The sequence below is a fragment of the Thunnus thynnus genome, chromosome 3 (assembly GCF_963924715.1).
Source record: "Thunnus thynnus chromosome 3, fThuThy2.1, whole genome shotgun sequence".
Classification (NCBI taxonomy): Eukaryota; Metazoa; Chordata; class Actinopteri; order Scombriformes; family Scombridae; genus Thunnus; species Thunnus thynnus.
The window spans coordinates 24641943-24664686 of record NC_089519.1 but is presented as its reverse complement, the minus strand read 5'-3'; the positions used below and the strand labels follow the sequence as shown (position 1 = coordinate 24664686).

General features: G+C 41.4%; 2 protein-coding genes across 2 annotated transcripts in view; one reads left to right on the top strand and one right to left on the bottom strand.

The window, feature by feature from the left end:
* frem3 (Fras1 related extracellular matrix 3) overlaps positions 1-11854 on the top strand; it is a 32598-nt gene extending 20744 nt beyond the window's left edge. Inside the window, exons 7-24 of the mRNA XM_067584944.1 lie at positions 3751-3900; positions 3998-4207; positions 4368-4565; positions 4663-4827; positions 5216-5398; positions 5517-5647; positions 6416-6574; positions 6730-7033; positions 7135-7266; positions 7369-7700; positions 8343-8535; positions 8638-8742; positions 9074-9201; positions 9299-9433; positions 9727-9853; positions 9957-10144; positions 10239-10385; positions 10469-11854. Of these exons, the coding sequence (XP_067441045.1) occupies positions 3751-3900; positions 3998-4207; positions 4368-4565; positions 4663-4827; positions 5216-5398; positions 5517-5647; positions 6416-6574; positions 6730-7033; positions 7135-7266; positions 7369-7700; positions 8343-8535; positions 8638-8742; positions 9074-9201; positions 9299-9433; positions 9727-9853; positions 9957-10144; positions 10239-10385; positions 10469-11044 (3563 nt within the window). The 3' untranslated portion in view covers positions 11045-11854. The remainder of the gene's footprint in view (positions 1-3750; positions 3901-3997; positions 4208-4367; positions 4566-4662; positions 4828-5215; positions 5399-5516; positions 5648-6415; positions 6575-6729; positions 7034-7134; positions 7267-7368; positions 7701-8342; positions 8536-8637; positions 8743-9073; positions 9202-9298; positions 9434-9726; positions 9854-9956; positions 10145-10238; positions 10386-10468) is intronic.
* A 220-nt stretch (positions 11855-12074) lies between these two features.
* smarca5 (SWI/SNF related, matrix associated, actin dependent regulator of chromatin, subfamily a, member 5) lies at positions 12075-21588 on the bottom strand. Its single transcript, XM_067584945.1, has 24 exons — positions 21300-21588; positions 19093-19275; positions 18821-18987; positions 18522-18622; positions 18305-18405; positions 18003-18182; positions 17143-17298; positions 16909-17040; positions 16698-16766; positions 16450-16559; positions 16107-16333; positions 15632-15753; positions 15337-15489; positions 15065-15197; positions 14716-14864; positions 14456-14578; positions 14244-14351; positions 13993-14106; positions 13766-13888; positions 13513-13645; positions 13282-13400; positions 12877-13089; positions 12664-12774; positions 12075-12560 (listed from the first exon to the last, which is right to left on the bottom strand). Exons 1-24 carry the CDS (start codon positions 21369-21371, stop codon positions 12495-12497), a joined length of 3165 nt encoding a protein of 1054 aa, XP_067441046.1. The 5' UTR covers positions 21372-21588; the 3' UTR covers positions 12075-12494.
* Between the last annotated feature and the right edge of the window lie 1156 nt (positions 21589-22744).

Here is a 22744-nt window from a genome sequence, read left to right as displayed (position 1 = left end):
CTTAACAAACTTGACAAATAGTTGCTATCAAACTCTTTCTTCTCTGCGACCAGTAACACCAGACCAATTTTCCTCTTGCTTCCTCATATTTCTCCTGTATCTCTGCAACCATTCACCAAGGCTAATTTCCTGCACTTGCTTGTTGTAGTGACACAGTGTAAGCATCCCTCCCGTGCAATTTGGAACAGGAATACAATTGAACTTTATGTATAAATAATCAGCGTGCATTCCCAGACATGCGGAGAGACAAGAGAAGACTCCTCAGTGTAAACCTCTTTTGTGGTTGCACTTCTTGGTGGGTCCTGAAGTAACACCCCACCATAAATCTGGTTCAGAGTGTCTATGTGTATGTGTTTGTATATGTGTGTGTGTGTGTGTGTGTGTGTGTGTGTAAAACCATCTGCCTGCCTGAGTAAACTTGTGGTTTGGACTCTTGCCAGCATCAAGCCTCTATTGTTACTGTACTTGTCTGGCTCTTCCACCCACTGATCTTTAAGGTTGCCATGTTGGCACTCATTTCCCCATGCAACCCCCCCTTCTCACTCCCCCTCGTACTAAATAGCTGGCTCTGAAGCTGAAAGGCATTGAAAGTGTGCCAGAAATCTTTCCCTCAGCATCAGTTGACTGTTGCAGCATCAGTTAACTTCTAGATCAGATTACCAGATTTCTCATCTCATTTCTGCTCAAGCACAAATAATTGCGAGCAACGTTATCTTGAAAGATAATGTGTTTCAGCCCGTGGTCTTCTACACATTCAGGCAAGACGTTCCAAGATCATTTAAATAGACAAAATTATATATTTATGCTGTATGTAGACAGCTGTGTAAATGGCATTGTATATGTGAATAGTTAATTGTATTTTTGAGTTTTAAAGCAAGTGTATCTAAATTTTTACAGACACTTACACCACAAGTAGAGAAGAGTCATAAAGTCAGCAGTGTCCCAGTAATGTCAGTTACACCACAATATTTATGTAAACTTTGCTACATTTAGCTAAAATTAGCCATAAGACGTAAGGTAGTGGTCAAATCAGATCAATGTAAGGCTGTAGCAGTGATATCCCTGTGTGTACTAAATTGAGCAAGGGTCCTTTTTATTGCTTATGAATTAAACTTTTCATTTTTCTTGCAAAAAGAAGAATATGGTCTTCTGTCAAGTTACAGTCTTTATCAATAAAGTTGTTTTCAAAACTACAACAGGTGATTGTGTTTTCACCTTCAGGATTGTCTCCCTTGCAGTAGGTGAAGTTGTCCCAGATTTTAAGCATCAGTAATTTAAATTGCAAATTTCTCTCTTTACTGATTTTCTCTTTTTTTGGCTCAGCTAAGACTTCACCATCTTAGTTTAGCGTGTTTGCATGCTAACATTAGCTAATTAGCACTTAACACAAAATGGGAATGTCATTAGTATTTAGTCCAAAGTATTTGACAAATTGTTTTATCTGTTGATGGCACAGATGAAACATTATGAGATCACCAAAATTATTACAATCATCTTATGGGGAACATGAATGCATAGGCGCCTGAGCAATGTAGCAAGTGGTGCTAGGCATCCCCAGCAAAGTTATGGTTTTGCTACGCCACTTTTTGTCTTTTTAAAAATAAACGTATCACCATACAGTCCCCGCAATCAGGTAATCATATCTTAGTAGCCTGTATCAATGATCATTTTTCTATTTTCAGCAACTGACAAAAACAAGTAATCAAAAAATCTGATGTTTTCGGACCACCCTTTGAGTTAGTTCAGTCCAACCCATCATAAGAAAGAGACAGACAGAGCGGAACTTTTCCTCACTGCGCCAAAGTGTCTGAATTAATAAATAGTCAAATGTTCAGTGGTGGGAAGTAACTTGTATAGACTTCTGCAAAATACTCTGCTTTAGTTTCAGTTTTAGTTCAACTTTGGATGGAAATTATTTTTAAATATGATGACACATCACTCCATGCTCTGCGCTGTGCTGTCATTATTATGAATATTCTCTCATTTGCTCATACACTGTAAATGAGAGCTGCAAGTTTACTCTAAGGGGAAATAAGGTCTAGTCCTCAACTAAAATGGCCCTTTTAAGTCTTAAGGAGCAAAAATCACCTTCTGAGTTGTGCAATAAAATAGTCCGTGATATGAGATAATGTAGGTTAAAATAATCTTCTTTTGAAGTTATGATTATTCACTCCTGTGTAACATTACAACTACATCAGCTAATGGTGCTAACAGCTACCACTAGAACCTGTGTGTGGGATTGGAATTAGATAGTTGTTGTGAGTTCATATTATTTGTGCTTTGTTGCAGTTGTTAGACTTTGAAGATGGCCTTGTGAATATTGAGAATAGCAAACCTCAGGTTTAACATTGTTTAGCCAGGTTTAATTATACAAATCATATGGTGATGTGTTGTAAGACTATGTCATTTATATAAATTGTTTGTCCTTTTTTAACCTTGAGGATGGCCTAGTAGCCTGCAACCTACTAACATTTTTGGCTACATAATGTTTTTATGAATATAATTTCAAATATGACACAATCATTCTTCTAGTAATCATTTCCTGTCCTCATCCACCCAATTATAAACTGTTCTTGATGCATTCTTGGTTGTCATAGCACCCTCAATCAAAGATTAGTGCAAGCGGCTGTTTCTTAATTTAATCCAAGAGGTTAGGTAGTGTAGAAATGCAGGAAATTTGTTTTAAATTACAATTTTTTTCTGGGGGAAAACCCCAGAGCCTCCCACTAATTATGTATCTTTCCAAATTTGCACCCCCATTTTTATATATAACCAGGCGCCTATGCATGAATGTATAAATTCTTGGCAATCCATCCCATAGTTATCCAGACATTTCACTCAAAACCACAACCGTCAACCTCATGATGGCGCCAGAGGAAAAGTCAGCCTGTAGAAAATTCATGGCAATCCATCCAATAGTTGTATATATTTCAGTCTGGACCAAAGTGGTGGACCTACCAAACAGTCAACATCGCCATCTATAGAGCCTTTTAGCTGAGGGCCTGAATCTGCAGCTCTATCAGTTGATCTCTAAGAGCACTGGCTGGACAGAGTGTGATGAAAATACGCTTTATACAGAAGTGAAGAGAGATGAATTGAAAATGTGTTCCAGGGGTCTGAATTCTTGCCCTCTGTGTTTGCAAAGTGCAGGGTTGCCTCTCTGTCTCTGCCTCCCCCCTCCCCACACCATTTATCAGCTGCTCTATCATCAGAAACTGGGAACATCCCTTCACTCATGCATCATTCTGTGTGCACATACAAGCACATGCCTTATTCTTCAGGTGTATTCTCAACCCTTTGGCACTGAGTTCAGACATAGCTGTCTGGCTTTAGATGAGTGGGGGAGGAAGGTTGAAGGAGGACAGGATAAGGGGATGACAGCTCTCTTCCTGTGCTGAGTCAAAAATGGGGGAGTTTACAAAGCTATTTGTACCTGAACCTGATCACAAAGCAGCAAGATATGTAGTCTAACTATACTCTAAATTAACCAAAAACATCCAAATGTCCATACTTGATTACAGTAAAAGCTTTTGCTGTTCTATCCTTGGAGAGGAGACTCTTGCTCTGACAAGATAAAAATACAATACCCCGATTATGACAAATCTAATAAATGTATTTCATACATTGCTTCGCCAATTACTTTGGCATTAATTTTCTATTAAGAGAGTACTGGGCTCAGGGAATTTTTAAACTGTACCATGTCTTAATAATTTACTTATTATAATTTCCTATCATCCTAAAATCCCACAGAGCCCTCACTGTATTTTGGGGAACCTGAGTATGTCGTGGATGAGAGTTCAGGCTACGTTGAAGTGAAGGTCTGGAGGACAGGGACTGACCTGTCCAAGACGGCTACTGTCACCGTTCGCTCCAGGAAGAGTGATCCCGTCTCCGCAGAAGGCAAGACTAGCAGTTTGACAAAAACATCAGCAATCAGTCATGATATTGTATTACAGATAGTGCCACCTACTAACTTAACTTCCTCTCTATCTGCCAGCTGGACTCGACTATGTTGGCATTAGTCGCAACCTGGACTTTGCCCCTGGAGTGACGATGCAGACATTTAGGGTGACCATCCTGGATGACCTGGGTCAGCCAGAGCTGGAGGGGCCTGAGACCTTTGACCTTGTGCTACGGATGCCCATGAATGCTGTGCTGGGGGAGCCCAGCAAGACCACCATCACCATCAATGATACCATCACTGACTGTAAGTATTTATTTATTCCCATGATTACAACAATTTTACAGTGTATTCTTGATACGAGCTGACTCTAAAAAACATTATAGAAAAAGTGCAGATTGCACTCAGTAGCTTCACACAAATGCAGTGAGACTCTCTTATAACAAGATGATTACTGTCTTTACAGTGCCGAAGGTTCAGTTTAAGGATGCCAACTACAAGGTGGATGAGTCTGATGGGGAGGTAACAGCCATAGTTTACCGCAGTGGAGACATTAGCCTTAGGTCCACAGTGCGCTGTTACACCCGCCAGGGCTCTGCTCAGGTGATGATGGACTACAGTGAAAGGCCCAATACTGATGCATCAATCATCACTTTCCTACCAGGTGAGACAACCACTCCTCCTTCTTGCCCACTAACATTTGTTAAATGTCCACTAAACCCTGCAGCACTTATCTCTGAATGTTAACCATTCTTCTCCAGGTGAGACTGAGAAACCCTGTGTTGTAAGTCTGATGGATGACTCCATTCATGAAGAGGACGAGGAGTTCCGCCTGGTCCTGGGAACCCCAAAGAGCAAGTCTCCATATGGAGCTTCTCTCGGGGAGCAGAAGGAAGCACTGGTCACCGTCTCAGATGACAAAGACAGTACGTGCTTTATTATATATTATTAGAAATGTTTTTAAATAACCTTAAAGATGGCAGCGTGCCCTTGAGCAAAGCATTTCACCCATAACTGACTCCGCGGAACTAATAAGTTGGGAGCATGTTTGTACCCGGCACGATAAAAATATGAACTACTATACTACTACTACTACTACTATATATTTTACCTTGTCTGATAGCAAGAAATCTCTGAAGTGAAAAATCTTTTGCTTTGTTATCTTATTTCCTGTTCCTATAAACCATGTTCTGTTTGGATTTCTGTTGAATTTCAGATAAATTATGTTTGAGAATAAGATTTATTGATACTGATTTATATAATGTTCATGGCTCTTTTGCTCAGTGTCTTACTCCACTTTGCTTCCTCCTTTAGAGCCCATCATCCGTTTCTCTGAGATCAAGTACAGTGTGCGTGAACCCCAGGTGAAAGGAGATGTGGCAATAGTGAAGATTCCCATCTTGCGTCTTGGAGACACCTCAAAGGTCTCAGTGGTGCGAGTGCACACCAAGGACGGTTCTGCAACCTCAGGAGAAGACTACAACCCGCTGTCAGAGGGTGAGAACCTGGCTTAATGGCTGCTAAGTGGCACTTGCACAGCACCTCTTGACATGAAAGTATGTTGGAGATGTTCATGTTTGTGATTATTGCTCACTTCACTGTCTATGTGACTTAGATGTGGAGTTCAAGGAAGGTGAAAAGGAACATTTTGTGGAGATCGAGATCCTGTATGACGGTCAGAGAGAGATGAGGGAGGCCTTCACTGTGCACATGAAGCCTGATGAGAACATGGTGGCTGAAATACAGGTGAGATAAAGGCCACACACAAACAAATATAAACCAGTAGCAAGTCGTATATGTGTACACGTACAGTGCTGCATATCTACACACGTGAGTATGCACCCAGTCATGTCAGCCTGTGTTAAAATAGCCAGGCGGCAGCTGGCATTGCTGTCAGCGCGCCTGAACCACAGTGTCTTATAAAAAGCTTTTCCCTATGGAATGAGATGCTGAGGGGAATGTCCCAGCAGAGCCAAACAGTAGATGCACCTAAAAACAGAACTGCGACATTATACCCATGTACTCTACATCAGACATGTACCCCTCACATGACAGAAATAGGTTACCTCTGACTAAATTGTTTTGTGCTTTTATCGCTGATGAAAGAAAGACTAATTGAACTACAAAGCATTCTGAGAGCACATTCCTCTATCAAGGCTAAACAATCCCCTGAATTAATTATTCTAATAGCAGAAAATGCATCTGGATCGGCATCAAAAAAGGTATGGTGATAGATAAACAGGTTAATGTTTTGGAGAATACTTAAATTTAGTCTGGGAATGTTAGGGCTTTGTACAGGAATGTGCAAAATTTCAAGTTGGTCAAACTCATGACCACTCAATGTAAATGCTGTAACTGCACATGTGTTCAAGTGTTAGGACAGTCGCTGCCTAGAACAATTCAGCAAATCCAAAATTTCTAACTTCTTCCTTTGCCCATACCTGCATAGACAAAAGTGTTGGTCAGTTTTTAAAGTTGACAACAAGCTAATGATGCCCTCCCTCTTCTTGCTAGATGAACAAGGCCATTGTCTACATTGAGGAGATGGACAGTGTGGCAGACGTTACCTTCCCCGCTGTGCCCAATGTGGTTTCCCTGCTCATGTATGATGACATGGCTAAAACCAAAGACAAGCCCCATCCATCCAATGGATACCCTGTTGTGTGTGTGACAGTAAGTGGGATGCTGCCTTTTCCACACTTTGCTCAAATGTACTGTGGGGCTTGGTTCTGTTTCAGTGCTTAGAAATTATTGGCATTATTGAAAAACAATTTAAAGTGGATACACACAGTATATTCAGTCACCATCTGCCTTGCCCTCTTTTGCAGGCCTGCAACCCTAAGTACCATGACTTTGACAAAACTGGTTCCATCTGCTCTGCGGAGAACATCAATGACACTCTTACCCAGTACCGCTGGTTGGTTAGCGCTCCTACCGGGTCAGATGGAGTGACCAGTCCCATGAGGGAGGTAGACACTAACACTTTCTTCACCAACACCAAGTCCATCACCTTGGATTCAATCTACTTTCAAGCTGGCTCCAGGGTTCAGTGTGCAGCTAGGGCCTTCAATGCCAATGGAGATGCGGGTCTGGAGCTGTTGAGCCCCATTGCTGTGATCAGCAAGGAGGAAGGTGAGTGGAGGATAGGCTGAAGATGACAGCAGCTTAGCTCAATATAGAGTAAATATGTCTAACTGGTAATCCTTATTGACTTTCTTATTGAATCGTTGCAGGTATGTGTCAGCCTCGTATCGCAGGTACTGTTGGAGCTGAACCTTTCTCTGCTAAGATCCGCTACACAGGCCCAGATGACCCTGACTTCCCCAACCTCATCAAACTGACTGTCAACATGCCTCACATGGATGGTGAGCAGTAAAAATATTTGCAATCTTTGATATATGGTCATTATTGTTTAGTAATATAGACACAGATCCACAAAAAACTTGTCTTTTTGTTTCACTCTACAGGCATGTTGCCAGTGATCTCCACAAGACCTCTGTCCAACTTTGAGCTTACCCTGAGCCCCGACGGCACGCGTGTGGGCAACCACCGCTGTTCCAACCTGCTGGACTTCAATGAGATCCAAACTGGCCATGGCTTCATCACCGATGCCACAAAGAACCCTGAGATCATTGGCGAGACTTCACCCTACCAATACAGCGCTATCATGCGCTCATCCAACTCACTGCGCTTCTACAGGAACCTCAACTTGGAGGCCTGCCTATGGGAGTTCACCACCTATTACGACATGTCAGAGCTCCTGAATGACTGTGGAGGCTCCATAGGCACTGACGGACAGGTGGGACATCCATAAAAGCAAAAACTGTGGAAATCTGGTCATGCCAAACTGACACAAAATCAGTTAATGTCAATGTAATTGCTGCAATCAGTGGCTTCACATGAAAATACCTTTGACATGGAAATGTGTGCCATTGACCAATAGCAAACTGTTTTGACAGCGCTAACCTCTGACAGAATGGAAAGTCAGAGAATCCAAAATGGAGGAAGCTATCGTAACTTATTTACCGTGTTGCACCATCCACTTTTATTTAACCCTCTTCTGCTGGGAGTATAAACTGCCTCACAAAAGAGGAATGGTAGAGGTATGGACAGTTATGAAACATGACTCGATGGTACCATGGCACAAATACCTCTTTTGAATAAACTTTTAGATGATGATGATGTAAAATCCTGAAACAAAATGGAAGGGGGAGGTAAACAGCCCAGCACAGAAAAAAAAGAAAGAAGCTTGCTCCTGGCTGTCTAGCCCGCCAGCTACAGTAGTTAATCAACTGGCTAACCCTGTGACTATTTACTGTTACCGAGCTCCTAGAACCACACATTTTTGCAAAGACATGCTGATGAATTTTGCTGTTCCACCTTATGGTGTGACCAAGCCTTTACCCTCATACTGACATTATCTGTTTTCCCACTTATTTAGGTGCTGAATCTGGTCCAGTCCTATGTCACTCTGCGTGTTCCTCTGTTTGTGTCCTACGTCTTCCACTCTCCTGTGGCTGTGGGAGGCTGGCAGCACTTTGACCTGCAGTCAGAGCTCAAACTCACCTTTGTGTATGATACAGCTATTCTGTGGCAGGACGGCATCGGCAGCCCACCTGAGTCTGAGCTACAAGGTACATTTTCAGACCAATACTGCTCCCTGCTGGTGCACACAGGGGGGTAAAATGCACTGTTTTGTATTTGTTAAATACTTTAAAACTTCTCTGTTTTAATAGGAGCCATGTACCCCACCAGTATGCGTATAAACGAGGAGGGTCGTCTGGTGGTCAACTTCAAGACTGAGGCTCGCTTCAGGGGACAGTTTGTTATGTCTCATCCAGGTATGGGAGTGGCATACATGCACACACACCGTAAACCCATCTAGTGTGGTCATTCTATACAAGTGGTCTCCTATTGGATTACCCTGTGGCCCACATCCTCCCCTCATCTATTTCTGGAGTTCCACATTAGGGGTCCTTCCTGTGTGAAAGTGCCAGAGGTCATTTCAGCAAATGTCAAAATGACCCCGCCACATTCACAGTTAGGAAGCAAGTGTCGCAAACAATATAAAAGGTCACTCCATAAATAAGAAGGTTGACACTGTTACTAGTTTTAGTTTTGACAAAATGCAGCTTAAGAGATTTATGACTGTGTACATGTACATGTTTTCAGGGACTAGTGTGTCATCCATGGTGATGTGTGCTGACCACCCCGGGCTGACGTTCACTCTCGCCCTGGTCAGGACTGAGCCTACATACAACCAGCCCATGCAGCAGTGGAGTTTTGTCTCAGACTTTGCTGTGAGTCATGCCATCAGATCAGTCTTGCTGCTACAGTAAAATATTCACAAACTTCATAAACAGCAATATTGTTTCTATGTGTCTGTGTGACCTGTAGGTGCGTGACTACTCCGGGACCTACACAGTGAAGTTGACCCCCTGCATTGCATCCCCAAATGCAGAGTTCAGCATCCCTCCTGTCTGCCACCCAAGAGAACCTCTCACTTTCGACATTGACATTCGCTTCCAGCAGGTTAGCCACAATCTCCTGACAAAAATCTCCTGGTAATATTTAGTTCTGGGTTCATGTGGTAGTCATACAAAGTAAGATCACCCATACAGAGTACACTGCAAAAAGATCATCATAACAACCGTTTAGACTATGAAATCAAGTCAGGAAACATTTTAAACAGCCTAATATCATAAAACAAGCCAGAATTAGAATTGATCTGATTTGGAAGAAAGTTACATTATCTCACACAACAGCATCATCCATCCTCATCCATCATCTGTTCTGTGTATGGTGACTCTTGTTCTGTCCTCCAGGTGAGTGACCCAGTGGCAGCTGAGTTTAGTCTCAACACTCAGATGTTCCTGTTGTCCAAGAGGGAGCTGTGGTTATCTGATGGCTCCATGGGCTTTGGAGAAGGGACTGATGCTGCTTTTTCAGATGGTACTACAACACTGCCACCTAATGGATTTTAGTAAACATTACAGCTGAGGACAATGACCCTCAGGGAATCTCATATCTAAGTTTCATCTATCCTCTGCTTCAGGTTCCATGATCTTTGGACGTGTAATGGTGGATCCAGTCCAGAACCTGGGTGACTCCTTCTCCTGCAGCATTGAGAAAGTTTTCCTCTGCACTGGAGCAGATGGCTACGTTCCCAAATATAACCCCACTAATAAGGAATATGGCTGCCTGGCAGATGCTCCCTCTCTGCTTTACAGATTCAAGATTCTGGTACAAAACCAATGAATTCACAAGCTACTACTTTGGGGTTTTATATTGAAGTAAAATTAAGATTAAGAGCTCATCTGTGTGTGTTGTTGTGCAGGACAAGGCCCAACCTGAGACCCAGGCCACAGCATTTGGTGATGTTGATTTTAAGGCCACACTGGCCCAAGATACACCTGGAGCTCTGTCTTTGGTCAGACAGCCCGGATCAGATGGCTTCACACTCTCCTCATCTCCACTCTTCCAGGTATTGATATTTCTTACAATGCATCCATGTAATGAAATCATACATGAACATGGAAAGAAAACATTTGCGTGTTTGCTCTCTAGGTGGCTGCTGGTCGAGAATGGTTCATCCACACTATCTACACTGTCCGCTCCAGAGAAAACGCCAACCGCAACATTGGCAAGCGTAGTTTGGAGTACCTCCATCACAGCCTGTCGTCCGTTGAGCAACCTCAGTCCTCCAACATTGCAACCAACCGCCACCGCCGTGCTGCCCCTGCTTTCTCCGGCCCTTCTCTGTCCCAGGATATTGGTGTTGAAAACAATCGGGGCACCAACATCCAGCACATCGCCCTGGACCGAACAGACCGCATGGTGGTCAGCCAGCGCCAGCCCTGGTCTCCCAGCCGTGACCGCGACCCCCTCCTGGAGCGCCCCCTGCTGGAGAGTTCTGGCAGAGATCCGGCTGACACCTCCACCCTTCCCATGTTAGTGGGCCTTGCGGGTCTGATCCTCCTCATCTGCCTCATCGCCACCATTGTCATTCTGCTGTTGCGGCGCAAAAAGAGAGAAAAGAAGACCCAGTTCCCCCCTTACACCACCTCGTCTTCTTCTGCCTACATCGGCTACAGCCAAGGCCCAGCGAGCATGTGGGGCAGTTCAGACAACTCTGAGGTCTAGATGTCGACCTCCCTCAACCCTAATATCTGTCTCCTATTAAAAAGACTATGATAGTCTCTTCCACCACTGTGCCTTCATTGCCCAACTTGTGTAGCACTGAATACAGCCCAGTACAACCTGTGGACAGCACAATATGTCAGTGCTTAGAGCTTACATGCAGAGAATGCGTGTTTTCTGATCTCTGATGTTGGGTAGTTCTTGCTGTAATGTACTGTAGGGTTTTGCCTTTTTGCAGCCTATTCAGAACCATGGGTGTAAGTAGAGCCCCCTAAAATATTTACCTGCTTCATTGGTTGCAAAGTTGTAAAATATCCCTTTTTATCCAATGTTTGCAAATGCATGAAAAGCCCAATTTAGTGAATGCCATTTGATCACCTCAGGCAACCTTGTTTAAATTTCATGAAAGAAAAGAATTTCTTAGTTTACCAAGTTTTTTATCACTGTAATACACTGTGTTCATTATTTTGTGTTGTGGAGAATAGAGTACAATGGACTGAATGTTAGTTGAAACTGACCTTAATGAATGATAATGTGATTTAATGATTTTTAGTATTGCTATATCACTGTTGTGCTTTAAAAAGCCTACAGTATACCCACCCACTGTTGAGTAACAATATCAATATGGTGTAATTGAAAGGGATTGTAAATGTTGTCATTTTAGTCTTTGAGAATGCAGAAATTCACATTTATTTTAAATACATTTTTTTCAGGTCAATGTGGCTAAAATCAGATACAAAACAATCTGTGTACATATAAATGTAGGACTATGAAAAAAAAGGTATTAATACACCCTGATGAAACTTGAACAATTATGAAATATGTCTTTCTGGTTTGTCAATCAAGTCCTTAAAAAAATATGTGCAGTATCAAAAAAATGATTCTTCTACAAATGACAGTATATTTTCATGTGCCAACTATGGCTTATTAATTTTGTGTCAATTTCAAGAGTTTGGATGTATGTAAACCTCAACTGCCAAATATAAATGTCCAATTTTTTGAATTAGTGTCTTATTTACCATAGTGCAAACACTTTTTTTTAAAAAAAAGGGAAGTTTATTTGTGATTTTCAAAAAAGACATTTTCTACTTCACATAGGGAAATAAAAGAACAAATGTTGTCTTCAAAATAAAAAGGGTGCATATTGTTTCAAGCAATGGAATGTGGTACAACCAACAGGCATAAATACATTTATTTCAATTAAGTACTGGTAAAAAAATAGGACTAGCAAACCAAAAACTAGACCAGCACAGCTGCAGTATTTAGGTAAGTAACGACTAGGCAGGCTTTTAAAGGAGCACTTCCTAAAACCTAATACAACCAGATCAGTCCGTCGGAGAGTTTTACACAGTACATCACAGCCTGCAAAACAAACACAGACACCAAGACTAACGTTACTGGAGCTGGCTGCCGCTCGCAAATTCTGACTGTATACTGTAAGTTGTCAACAGCTTCACAACTTGAGTTTTTTCCTGCGTCCACGACCATCTGGAGTTCCCTCAGACTTCCGTTTCTGGGCCTAGAAAAATAAAGAAAATGATTAGGCCTGACTCAGACCATTTTGAATTTCAATCTAATCTTTATATGACTCACTTCCTGTATGCTAAGCTGCTAGAACTTACTGAGCCACTCTTTGGACCCCTTTTCTTTTTCTCTGCCTTCTCCCTCTCCTCCAGCTCCATGTTCTCTCTCTCTATCAGTGTAATCAGGGTGTTACATCGCCTCTGGAGCTCCTACACACACACAAATCAAAGAATAATTTTAAGGCAACATTTAAAAAAAATGTCAAAACATTAAAAGTACAGGAGAGACAGTAAAATGGAGCCAAAATTCACCATGGCAGTCCTGGATTTGAGGAACCAGTCAAAGCGGAATTGAGGTGAGTTGCGGATGCACTGACGCAGCTCGTCGTACACGCTCTCCTTATCGAAGCCCAGCTTGTGGAGCATGCAGATGAGGAAGCGGTCCTCCTCCTCTGTGTAGTTCTTGCCTTTGTTGGTGCCATAGGAGATTCGGAGCTGATGGAATGGGGCCTTGTAGCGACCGATCTGGGCACGGAGATGAGAGCCATATTGGGAGATCATTAATTAATTAGCAAGAGCAGACAATGTGATCAAGAGACAATTAAGGGATCAGTGCAAGATTAAGAGTTAAAGTGTGTAACAAAAGGCTTAATGAGATAAAGGTAATTAGATATCTAAAACCAGAAATTAACAGCCAAATTGCTGACAGTCATCTACCTTTGAGTCCAGTGCTTTCTTAATACTAATCCTTCTCTGAATCCTGGCCTCTCCTCTCTCTATCTGAGCCATGATCTTCTCAATATCCTGTAGCTCATTGCAGCGCTCCCAGAATACAGCTGGAGGGAAACAAACATAAATTCAGTTAAGAAGACAAAGTTTGTGTTTACTTTCTGAAGAAGACAAAATTTGTGTTTACTTTCTGAAGACAAGATAAAAGTGAGTAATTACCAGAATATTCCATGACTTCCTCTGGAGTTTTTCCCTCAACCTCTCTGGCAATGTTCTCAATGTCATCTCTTCCCCACTTTTCGTTGGCTTTGATGAACTGGTTGAAGTCGCGTTTGTTCCAAATAGTAAATCCCTGCAATGAAGGCATGGTTAATCAGAATATACACGATCATGATCCAGACAGGAAATTTTTTGCTTTGAATTGCTGCATATTTGTCAAAAATTGATTATGTTGATCAAGCGTAATCAGTGCCTGTTGCAGAAGGTTCTCCTTCTCCTCCAGCTCTTCCTCTGTCAGGGCCTCAGCCTCATCAATCTTAGCCTGCTCCTCTTTCTGGACCTGGGCTGAGTTTGGCATGTCTGGATTACGGGGAACCTGAAGAGAGACACAGCCACAGTCTGATTTAGACACATCTCTTCACATCACTCTTCCAAATCAATTTGGAGAATCTCACTCTCATCTGAAGAACATATTTGTACCTTATAGCCTATGGTTTTTCTGTAGAACAGAATTTCCTTTTCTAGAAGCTCAAAAAGACGTGGAGGGAAGAACTGGAAGTCCTGGACATTTGGCTGCTTGGGGGGACGAGGAGCCTGGAAAGTGGAATCAAACAGATGTATTGTCATGACAGGATAACGTATCATCCATCATAAGACCATAGTAATTATACATTTTGTTACATTAACACCTTATATCTTAAGACAGTGTTTGTAGATTGATCCGGCCATACCTTGGGTGCTTTGGGCTCACTGACTCGAAGAGCTTCTCTGAAGTATGCATCCACAGCATAATTGGCTTTCCTTTCTCTCTTGGGTGGCTCAATCCAGTTGGTAATGACCTGAATGAAGGGGGAGGAGGGGAACAAGGCAAAGGCTCAAACGTTCATGTTCTGGGATGAGGTGATTAAAGACTGAATACCAATGATGTGTAGCCCGTTTTTACCTTTTTCTTCTCTCTGTAGTCTTCTCCTTCGAAAGTGTACACGCTGCTGTTCTCCGTATCCATGGTGAAGTTTCTCAGAGAGCTCTCACCCAGGTTAGACAGCTTCTCCTTCATCTCCATAGTCTAGAACATGATAAGTGTTTTAATTTTTATAGCAAAATGTAAAATTCACCCCTCTCCCCCCCAAAAAAGACATTTATCAGAACTAATCTATCTGAAATATCACCATCCATAATTTTTCATAATGCATCCAGACTCACCTTCCTTTCACCCTTCTCTAGGATTACATCAATGTCATCATCTGTGATCTCACTCTCTTTGGAGGCAAACACATGCGTGGCACCGTGGCGGATGATGGAAAGCATCTCATCTTTGCCCAGCTTGTTTGCACTTGGATCCACAAGTCTTCCTGTTAAAATAAAATCAGAAGACAACTCAGTGGCTTGCCCTTGTCTCTAATCTTCTAATTTGTTGTTAAAATACTGATTTCTAATTGCTCTGAGAAACATTCAGTACAAGTATCTCAATTACAGCTGCTAATATCTGACTATAAATTTGATTTTTTTTAATTTAAACTTGGTTTTTGGCTTGAGCAGGTAGATTAGGTACCTTGCTGGATGACAATAGAGTCCAGGCGCAGTTTCATCTCGGCCCTCTCCACAATCCTCTCCTCCACTGTGTTTTCAGTGATGAAGCGAAACACGCGTACCTGCTTCTGCTGACCAATCCTGTGAGCTCGGTCCTGAAATGAAGAAAAAGAAAAGAAAAAGGGATTAGTCGAGTCCCCTGACTCTAAGATAACCAGTGTTATAAATGAACAGTATACCAGCACCTTACAGCAGAATAAGATATAGGAGAGTTCAGCAATTCAGAGTACTAACCATGGCCTGAAGGTCGACTTGAGGGTTCCAGTCTGAGTCGTAGAGGATGACTACATCAGCTGTAGCCAGATTGATACCCAACCCACCAGCTCTGGTGCTCAACATGAAGATGAATTTACTGCTGTTGGGCTCATTGTATGCATTGATAGAGATCTGAAACATACATGGAAATTAAGTGTCTTTTTTGACTCTGATCCACAAGTACTCTAATGACAACATCTGATAATCAGTTCATCTCAATCTACAGACTACTCTCTTAGTCTGCCCTATTGAAGTTGAGATATAAGCGTCGCACCTGTCGCTCCTCATGTGGCGTCTGACCATCCAGACGACAATAGCCGTAGTTTCTCCACATACAGTAGTCCTCCAAGATGTCCAGCACCCTGGTCATCTGACTGAAGATGAGCACACGGGAGCCTAAAAAGAAGAACATACTGGTTGTCAATTAAATGTATGGATAACTTTAATTACCTGTAGATACATTTGACGTCTCAATCAATGCCAAGAATATATACTGTAATGCCTCTTTATCCAACAATGGAAACAACTTCAGTCTTTTCACAAAGTTATTTATGTGTCTGTTAAAATCTATAAGTTTGCAAGTGATATTGGCATGTTTCCCTCCATTCTCTCTGATGTTTGGTTGCCGTTGGGTCAATGATGAACACAAGTAGTTCACTACTATGTAGTGTCTTTATATTGAAATGTAAACATTCTGTAAATGAATTGCTGTATATAAAGATACTCACAAAGACTCCTCATCTACATACCCTGTTCCTTCATCTTGGGTAGAAGCTTATCCAGCACCACCATCTTGCCACTGTTCACCACCAGGTGGAGGTCTGTGGTGTAGGGTGGACCTGGTTCAGCTCCGTCAAACAGGTATGGATGGTTGCAGCATTTCCTCAGCTGCATGAGAACGTTCAGCAGCCGCATCTTGTCCATCTTACCCGCCGAGTTCAGAATGTCAATGTCCTTCATCAGAATCTTTGTGTACCTGATGGGATATGACATGAGTTCATATTACACACTACTGCACAAGCAAGTTAATATGTGCTTTACTGGCTTTGTAGAACAAACTAGCTTGAGTTAAGCTTAACTGAGGAAGCTTACCATTCTCGTTGCATTTTACTGAGGCCCACATACATCTTGATCTCTTTTTTCGGGAGCAGTGTCTTCTCCACATCAGCTTTTATACGACGAAGCAAGAAAGGACGCAGCACCTACATATACATGCACACACACACGCACAATTAAATAAAGAGACAGGTCAAATGAGTGCTTCACCTAAAGTAAGAGTAACATTGTGTCAGATAAATACAGATTAATTTGAATATTCATCAGGAAAATTCAAAACATACAGTGTGAAGACGCTCCACCAACTTCTGATCACCCAAGCAGTTGTTTGTGTCAAACCAGGAATCAAAGTCCTTGGAAGGGAGGAAGAAGAAAATTAAATTAGTACCAGAAAACAGTACAATTTCTGTCTGAATAAGAGACTTGAGTCCAATTTGAGAGTGGGTTTATCCTCTACTGAAATATTAATCCTATATATTTCTAGGCAACTCTTACCTCTGATGAGTTGAAGACATCAGGCAGCAGGAAGTTCAGCAGGGCCCACAGCTCATGGAGGTTGTTTTGCAGGGGTGTTCCAGTCAGCAGCAAACGATTGGTGGTCTTAAATTCTCGTACAATTTCTGACAGCTAGGAGAAATCAATTTATTGAGCTATCTTGTGAACATTATGTGTGAAATATGATGGATCTGGTGAAAAGTGTTTAAATGCCTATTTCAATAACATTCTGACCTTTGATTTCTCATTTTTGATCCTGTGGGCTTCATCAATGACCAGGTATCTCCAGTTGAACTTCTTGAACACTGCCTTTTCAATGATGAGCATCTCATAGGATGTGACGCACACATCCCATTCTCCCGGCAGCAGAACATCTCTGATCAGGGCAGTCTGAAATTGGAGGAAATATGTTTTGGAATGACAAATAAGTGGGATCGTGTGTTTTCAACCAGCTATTCATAACTATATATTGCAATTTGAAGTAGATCACACAGCAAATGTGCATGTTAACAAAAAACAATTATTGTAGTTTTTGGCAAATTTTTCGTAATTGATTCCTCACTCCTCCCTTTCCTTTCACCCCTTGAGATATACAGTACAATCAATTTTAACACATAGCTAACACATTGGATAGGATACTAGATGTTTTTAATTGTAAGTTTATACTGCTGAAAATCAGTCTGTTGTATCTCAGAAAAAAAAACAAAAAAACATCAGTTTTCTTTTAAAATGTTCGTCTGTCATTTTGATTTGGGCTCATATCAATAAGCCTGAATCAGAGGCCAATTTCACATGAACAGTTAGGTCCAGTCCAAAGTGCACTACTGCAATCATCAGCAGGATTTATCATCTACAGACTGCATTGCTGTGATTGAAAATACCGATTCTGCACAAAAACCTGCTTTGCATTTTGAAAAGTATTGCTACTATGCAAAGATTCTGGCTGGTTGTATGGACAAAATGTATTCCCATTATAAGGCAATGTGATGTATTTAAACAATAAAAATCATTACAGTGCAGCATATCAAAACATGGTGAACATTTCCAGTTACACTTCCCTTTTCAGTGAGTCATAAAATTCTGATAAAGCCTACCCTCTCATCTCTGCCCCCAATCAGGCAGACTGCACGGAGCGAGGGCACCCATCGCTTGAACTCATTCATCCAGTTGTAGAGGGTGGACTTTGGCACCAGCACCATGTGGGGTCCAGGGATGTTTCTGTAGTGCTTCATATAACCCAGCAAGGCAATAGTTTGGAGTGTCTTTCCCAAACCCTGACAGAAAGTACGAAGAGAGTGTGTGTAAGACATAGTGGTACATGAAAACCACAACAATGTTACACAATAAAAATACCTGGAATCCAACCCCAGGCTTGCAAATATGAGAAACTACTGACCATTTCATCAGCAAGGATGCCGTTGATTCCATTTTCATACAAAGAGATGAGCCAGTTCAGACCACGGACCTGATAGTCCCTCATTTTTCCTGTTTTGACATCTAGATGAGAGAAAAGAAAACATAAGCATCACTTCTGTTAATCCTATATATTTGCCATTTGCCTGTGCTCAATGTGCCTTCCTCTCACGCCTAAATAAAAACAGGTCATTGCTTACAGGACGGAGATTCGTCAAAGCGAGTGCAGACGTTAGTGGTCTTGGTGCTCTCATTCAGAAGCTCTTCATCCTCCTCTTGCTCTGTGCGGCGATGGCGATTGCTGTCAATCATAGAGGCAGGCATAATGTGTCAGAGTCCAAAAAGTGAGTCAACATCCAAAATTTAAATAAGAGGTAGTTGAGACATGGACTTATAAGACGTTCAAAATACAGTAGCAATGGTGAAACAACATTTGCCAGAAAAGAATATAACTTCTCACAAATAACAACACGCTACAACAAACAACTTGTGTACTCACTCTCCAGCAGACAGCAGGTTCTGCTTCTCATCTTTCTTGATGCGAGGACGTCCTGGTTTCATCTTCAGGGGGGAGGTAGGAGTCTTCTGTGCAGCTGGTTGGATGAAATGAGCAAATAACTCTGTTTGCTTCAACAGGTACTCAAATCTGTTGGTCCGGTCTGTTTGCTAAACACACAGAGGAAAAAAAAGAAAAAGAAGACTTGTTTAGTAGTTTATCCAAGAACAGAGTGATCTGTCATATAATATAAGCTATAGAATAAGTGTCCTTACCACTTTCTCCTCATAACCTGGAGTAGAATCTTTAGTTTTGGTTGAAGAGGAGGAGGATGCATCTTGGCCATCAGGCCCGGCATCTGAAGAAGACTCTTTTCCAGCATCTGAGGAGTCAGACTTCTCCTGAAAGAAGGTTGAAAAGGGGTCTCTTTTTGAGCCCTCTTCAACATTTCCCAACAACTGCAGACAGAAAGAGTCAAGACAAAGTGTTATTGAAGGCCAGCTCTCATGTGGGATGTTCTCTTGACTCCACAGAGGAAATGGGAGTGAGATGGATGATGGCAAAACTCCTGGACATTATGGACAACACCTTCCACCTCCTACATGAAATCCTGAATGGGTCGCTCATTCAGTTGGTGAAGCAGTGCTGCTGCGTATCGTTTGTCCATGCTGATATCACCACTGTTTTTAAAAACAACTGCTGTACTTAAAGTCCATCGCACCAATCAGCTGTTTACCTTCTCCACTAGTCTTTACAAACTTTATTTTAGCTGCTGCAAGTGCAATGACCTCATTTCAGGCTCACATAGATATTTAGTCATACGACACATACACACCGCACTTTACATACATATGATCATGTTTTATACTCTTATCTATGACTATATCTTTTACTATTCTACTACTGCATTGTTGAGGAGCTGAAACCAAAGACTTTTACTCTCTTATACTTGTGTACTGAGCTGTAACAATAACAAACTTGAACTAACAATGCCATCAGTGGGTCCAATACACTTTTCCCACCAATCAGTTTCATTCCCTCAAGCGCAATTAATTTCATTAATTGTATTCCTTATTCGTCATTATTTTTTCGTCTTTTGTTTGCTTGTTTCACTTTGTGTATAGTAGATGCTCGATTGCTCTGTGCGGCGATGGCGAATGTCAAACAGACGCAGGCATGTGTCAAAATCAAAATGTGCATCAGTATCCTAAAATAAAATAAACCTTCAGTAGTAGCAGGACTAGTAGTAGTAGTAGTTGTGACTGAATACTGTGGACATCCAACTGTATTCCTTATTCATCACTATTTTTGTCTTTTGTTTGCTCGTTTCACTTTGTGTATAGTAGATGCTCGTAGCATAGTCTTTTAAGGTTACTTCTTTATACTATGCATCTGTTCTTGTACTTCTGTTGTTGTGAGACATTTAAGTTTCCCTGCGTTCGATCAGTAAAGTTTGTCTTATTTGATCGTTTAACTACTGAGCTTCACATCTGGAAAAACCCATATTTTCTCTCTCTTTTTTAAGAATTGTAGTCAAAATTTTAACACAAAATGCAGCGAAAGCCAAGTTGCAGGCAGGCAGCGCTGCAGTAGCATCCCTCCTCGTTTACGACAGCTATTGCTGCACTGTCCCTCTGAAAACAAAGACGCGGAAAGGATGGCTAAGCGCGCCGCGCTGCTGTCTTTTGTTTTGGTTTTTTTTCCCCAAAAGCCGGTGTTGTGTCGAGGTCTGTTCCCTAGGCGACATGGGTTTTCCCCTAATCTTAACCTGCACCCAACCTTATCCCAACCAGTCATCTTCTGAGGCGCTTAACCTGACCCCAAGTTTACCTTTACCCCGACCAGTTATTTCTGCTAACATCCCAACCGCGGAGATGGTGCTACGGGAAACGCAAAGAGGCGAACATTATTCGAGGGGGGGGACTTCGAAACAACTCGCTCAGGGGATCTGACCCAGGAGTAAACAAACCACGCTGGGACTTCTTATGTGGTGATCAATGGGGAGCTAGCGGGGCTAAGCTAAGAAGTAGGGGGCGCTTATGAAACAGGCCAGCCTGGTTGCTGCTCTGTGCTGTAACGCCTCTGGATGGGATAGAGCTACTGTTGTCATGAGCTAACAGACCTTTTCCACAGCAGCCATTTTGACATGAAATAAGTTAGTAGGTAAACACAGGTGTTAGTTATTAGATTTATTAAGGCTCTGTACCTAAACAGAGCAGAATCTTCATTAATTTCATAATAACACTTGTGTTTACCTACTATTTAATGTCAAAATGGCTGCTATGAAAAAGGTCTATGATAGCGCCGCGGCTAGCTAACTGCGTTAATGTTGACAAAGTGAAAGTTTTACACAAGTTAACCGAATTTGAGAACCCCATAGCTAGGAGACGGACGTTTTCAGAGTATTTATACGTGTGTGGTAGCCCTGGGGGAGATGTAGGCGGCACTGAGAGGAGACAATGACCGTTTTAGACCATCTTACCTCCGCTCCTCCAGCTTCTTCAAGTTCCGTCGGCTCTTCCCGCTGTTCCACGCAGTTTGCGCTTTCGGACATTGTTTTTTAAAATCAAATTTGAATCTTCGATTCAGATGTACCGTCCGTTAGTAGGTAGCCCCGTGTGATCCCGTGTTAAGAGCCGTTGAAGATTTTCCGAACTTTTTCCCGGTAAATGAGAACTATCCTGTTGTGTACAATGAAAGAGACACCGGTTTGTTCACAGGGAGCACGCTCGCGCTAGCATGATTTTTTTTTCGGGCAACCGAGCGCGCTAACCGGTGTGTGTGTGCGCGCTCTATCGCGAGAGTTGATGATGCTGCCTTTAGAGACTGTCGGAAATATTATTCTTCAAATGAATGTAGCGCATTTGAACGACGCAAAAAGTTGAGATGTAATGTAATTTAAAATGGAGTATTTATGAAGAGGGAAATATGGGTTCGATTTTGTCAGCTAAGCATTTTGTTTTGAAGGTTATACACACACACCATGAAACTGATTTACTTCACTGATCTGGTCTGGTTTAGATTTAAAAGTTACCTAAAATCTAACAATATCTTCTTGGGGCTTCGACGTATCATTTATCATATTTCAAAATCTTTAAATGCATTTTTGTATAATATTAAAATATATTCCTCCAAAGTAATTTGTTATAGTATTAGGATCCATTCCAACAGAATATGACACCCTATTTGCAAGAAAACATTTCACCAGTTCAATGATTTGATGTGCAACATCATTGTTTTCTCTTATCTTTTTCATTCTGGATTTTTAAAAAATGTTCCCTTAGAAATTATAATAATATTTAAAACACTGCTTTGACTATTTCAAGATGTACATTTGTAAAAACGTATTTTTTGGCATTCATTAATAGGCTGATAATAATTACATGTACATATCCAGAGTTGTAAAAAGGTTAAGATTTAATTTGTCTTAACAGTAGAGAGATGTGTGGCTTTCATAACAGCCAAGATAACTTTCCCTTCACAGTTTGTTTGGATTTTTCTTCAACAAATTAATTATGATCATATCCACTTATGTTTCCTACAACTCCCTTTTTTATTACATTATATAGAAAATTTGAAGTGAAGACTCATGTACATCTTATTCTATTTTTTATATTTATATATGTATTATTTGAACATTGAAGTCACATAATAATATTATCATGATTCTCTCATTTTACATTTATTATATTTAACTGATTATACTTAATTTATTTATCATGCACACATACAATATATATATAGGCCTAATATATGTCTACTACTTTTATATGTCTACTATACTACCATGTTACTTTGACCTGAACTTCAGGAAACTGCCCTTTTTGTTTTGCACATACTAAGGTATACTCACTTTCATTTATTTGTTTATATATCCATCCTACTGTCTGTATACTGTATGCTGCTGTTATCATATGTATATACTTT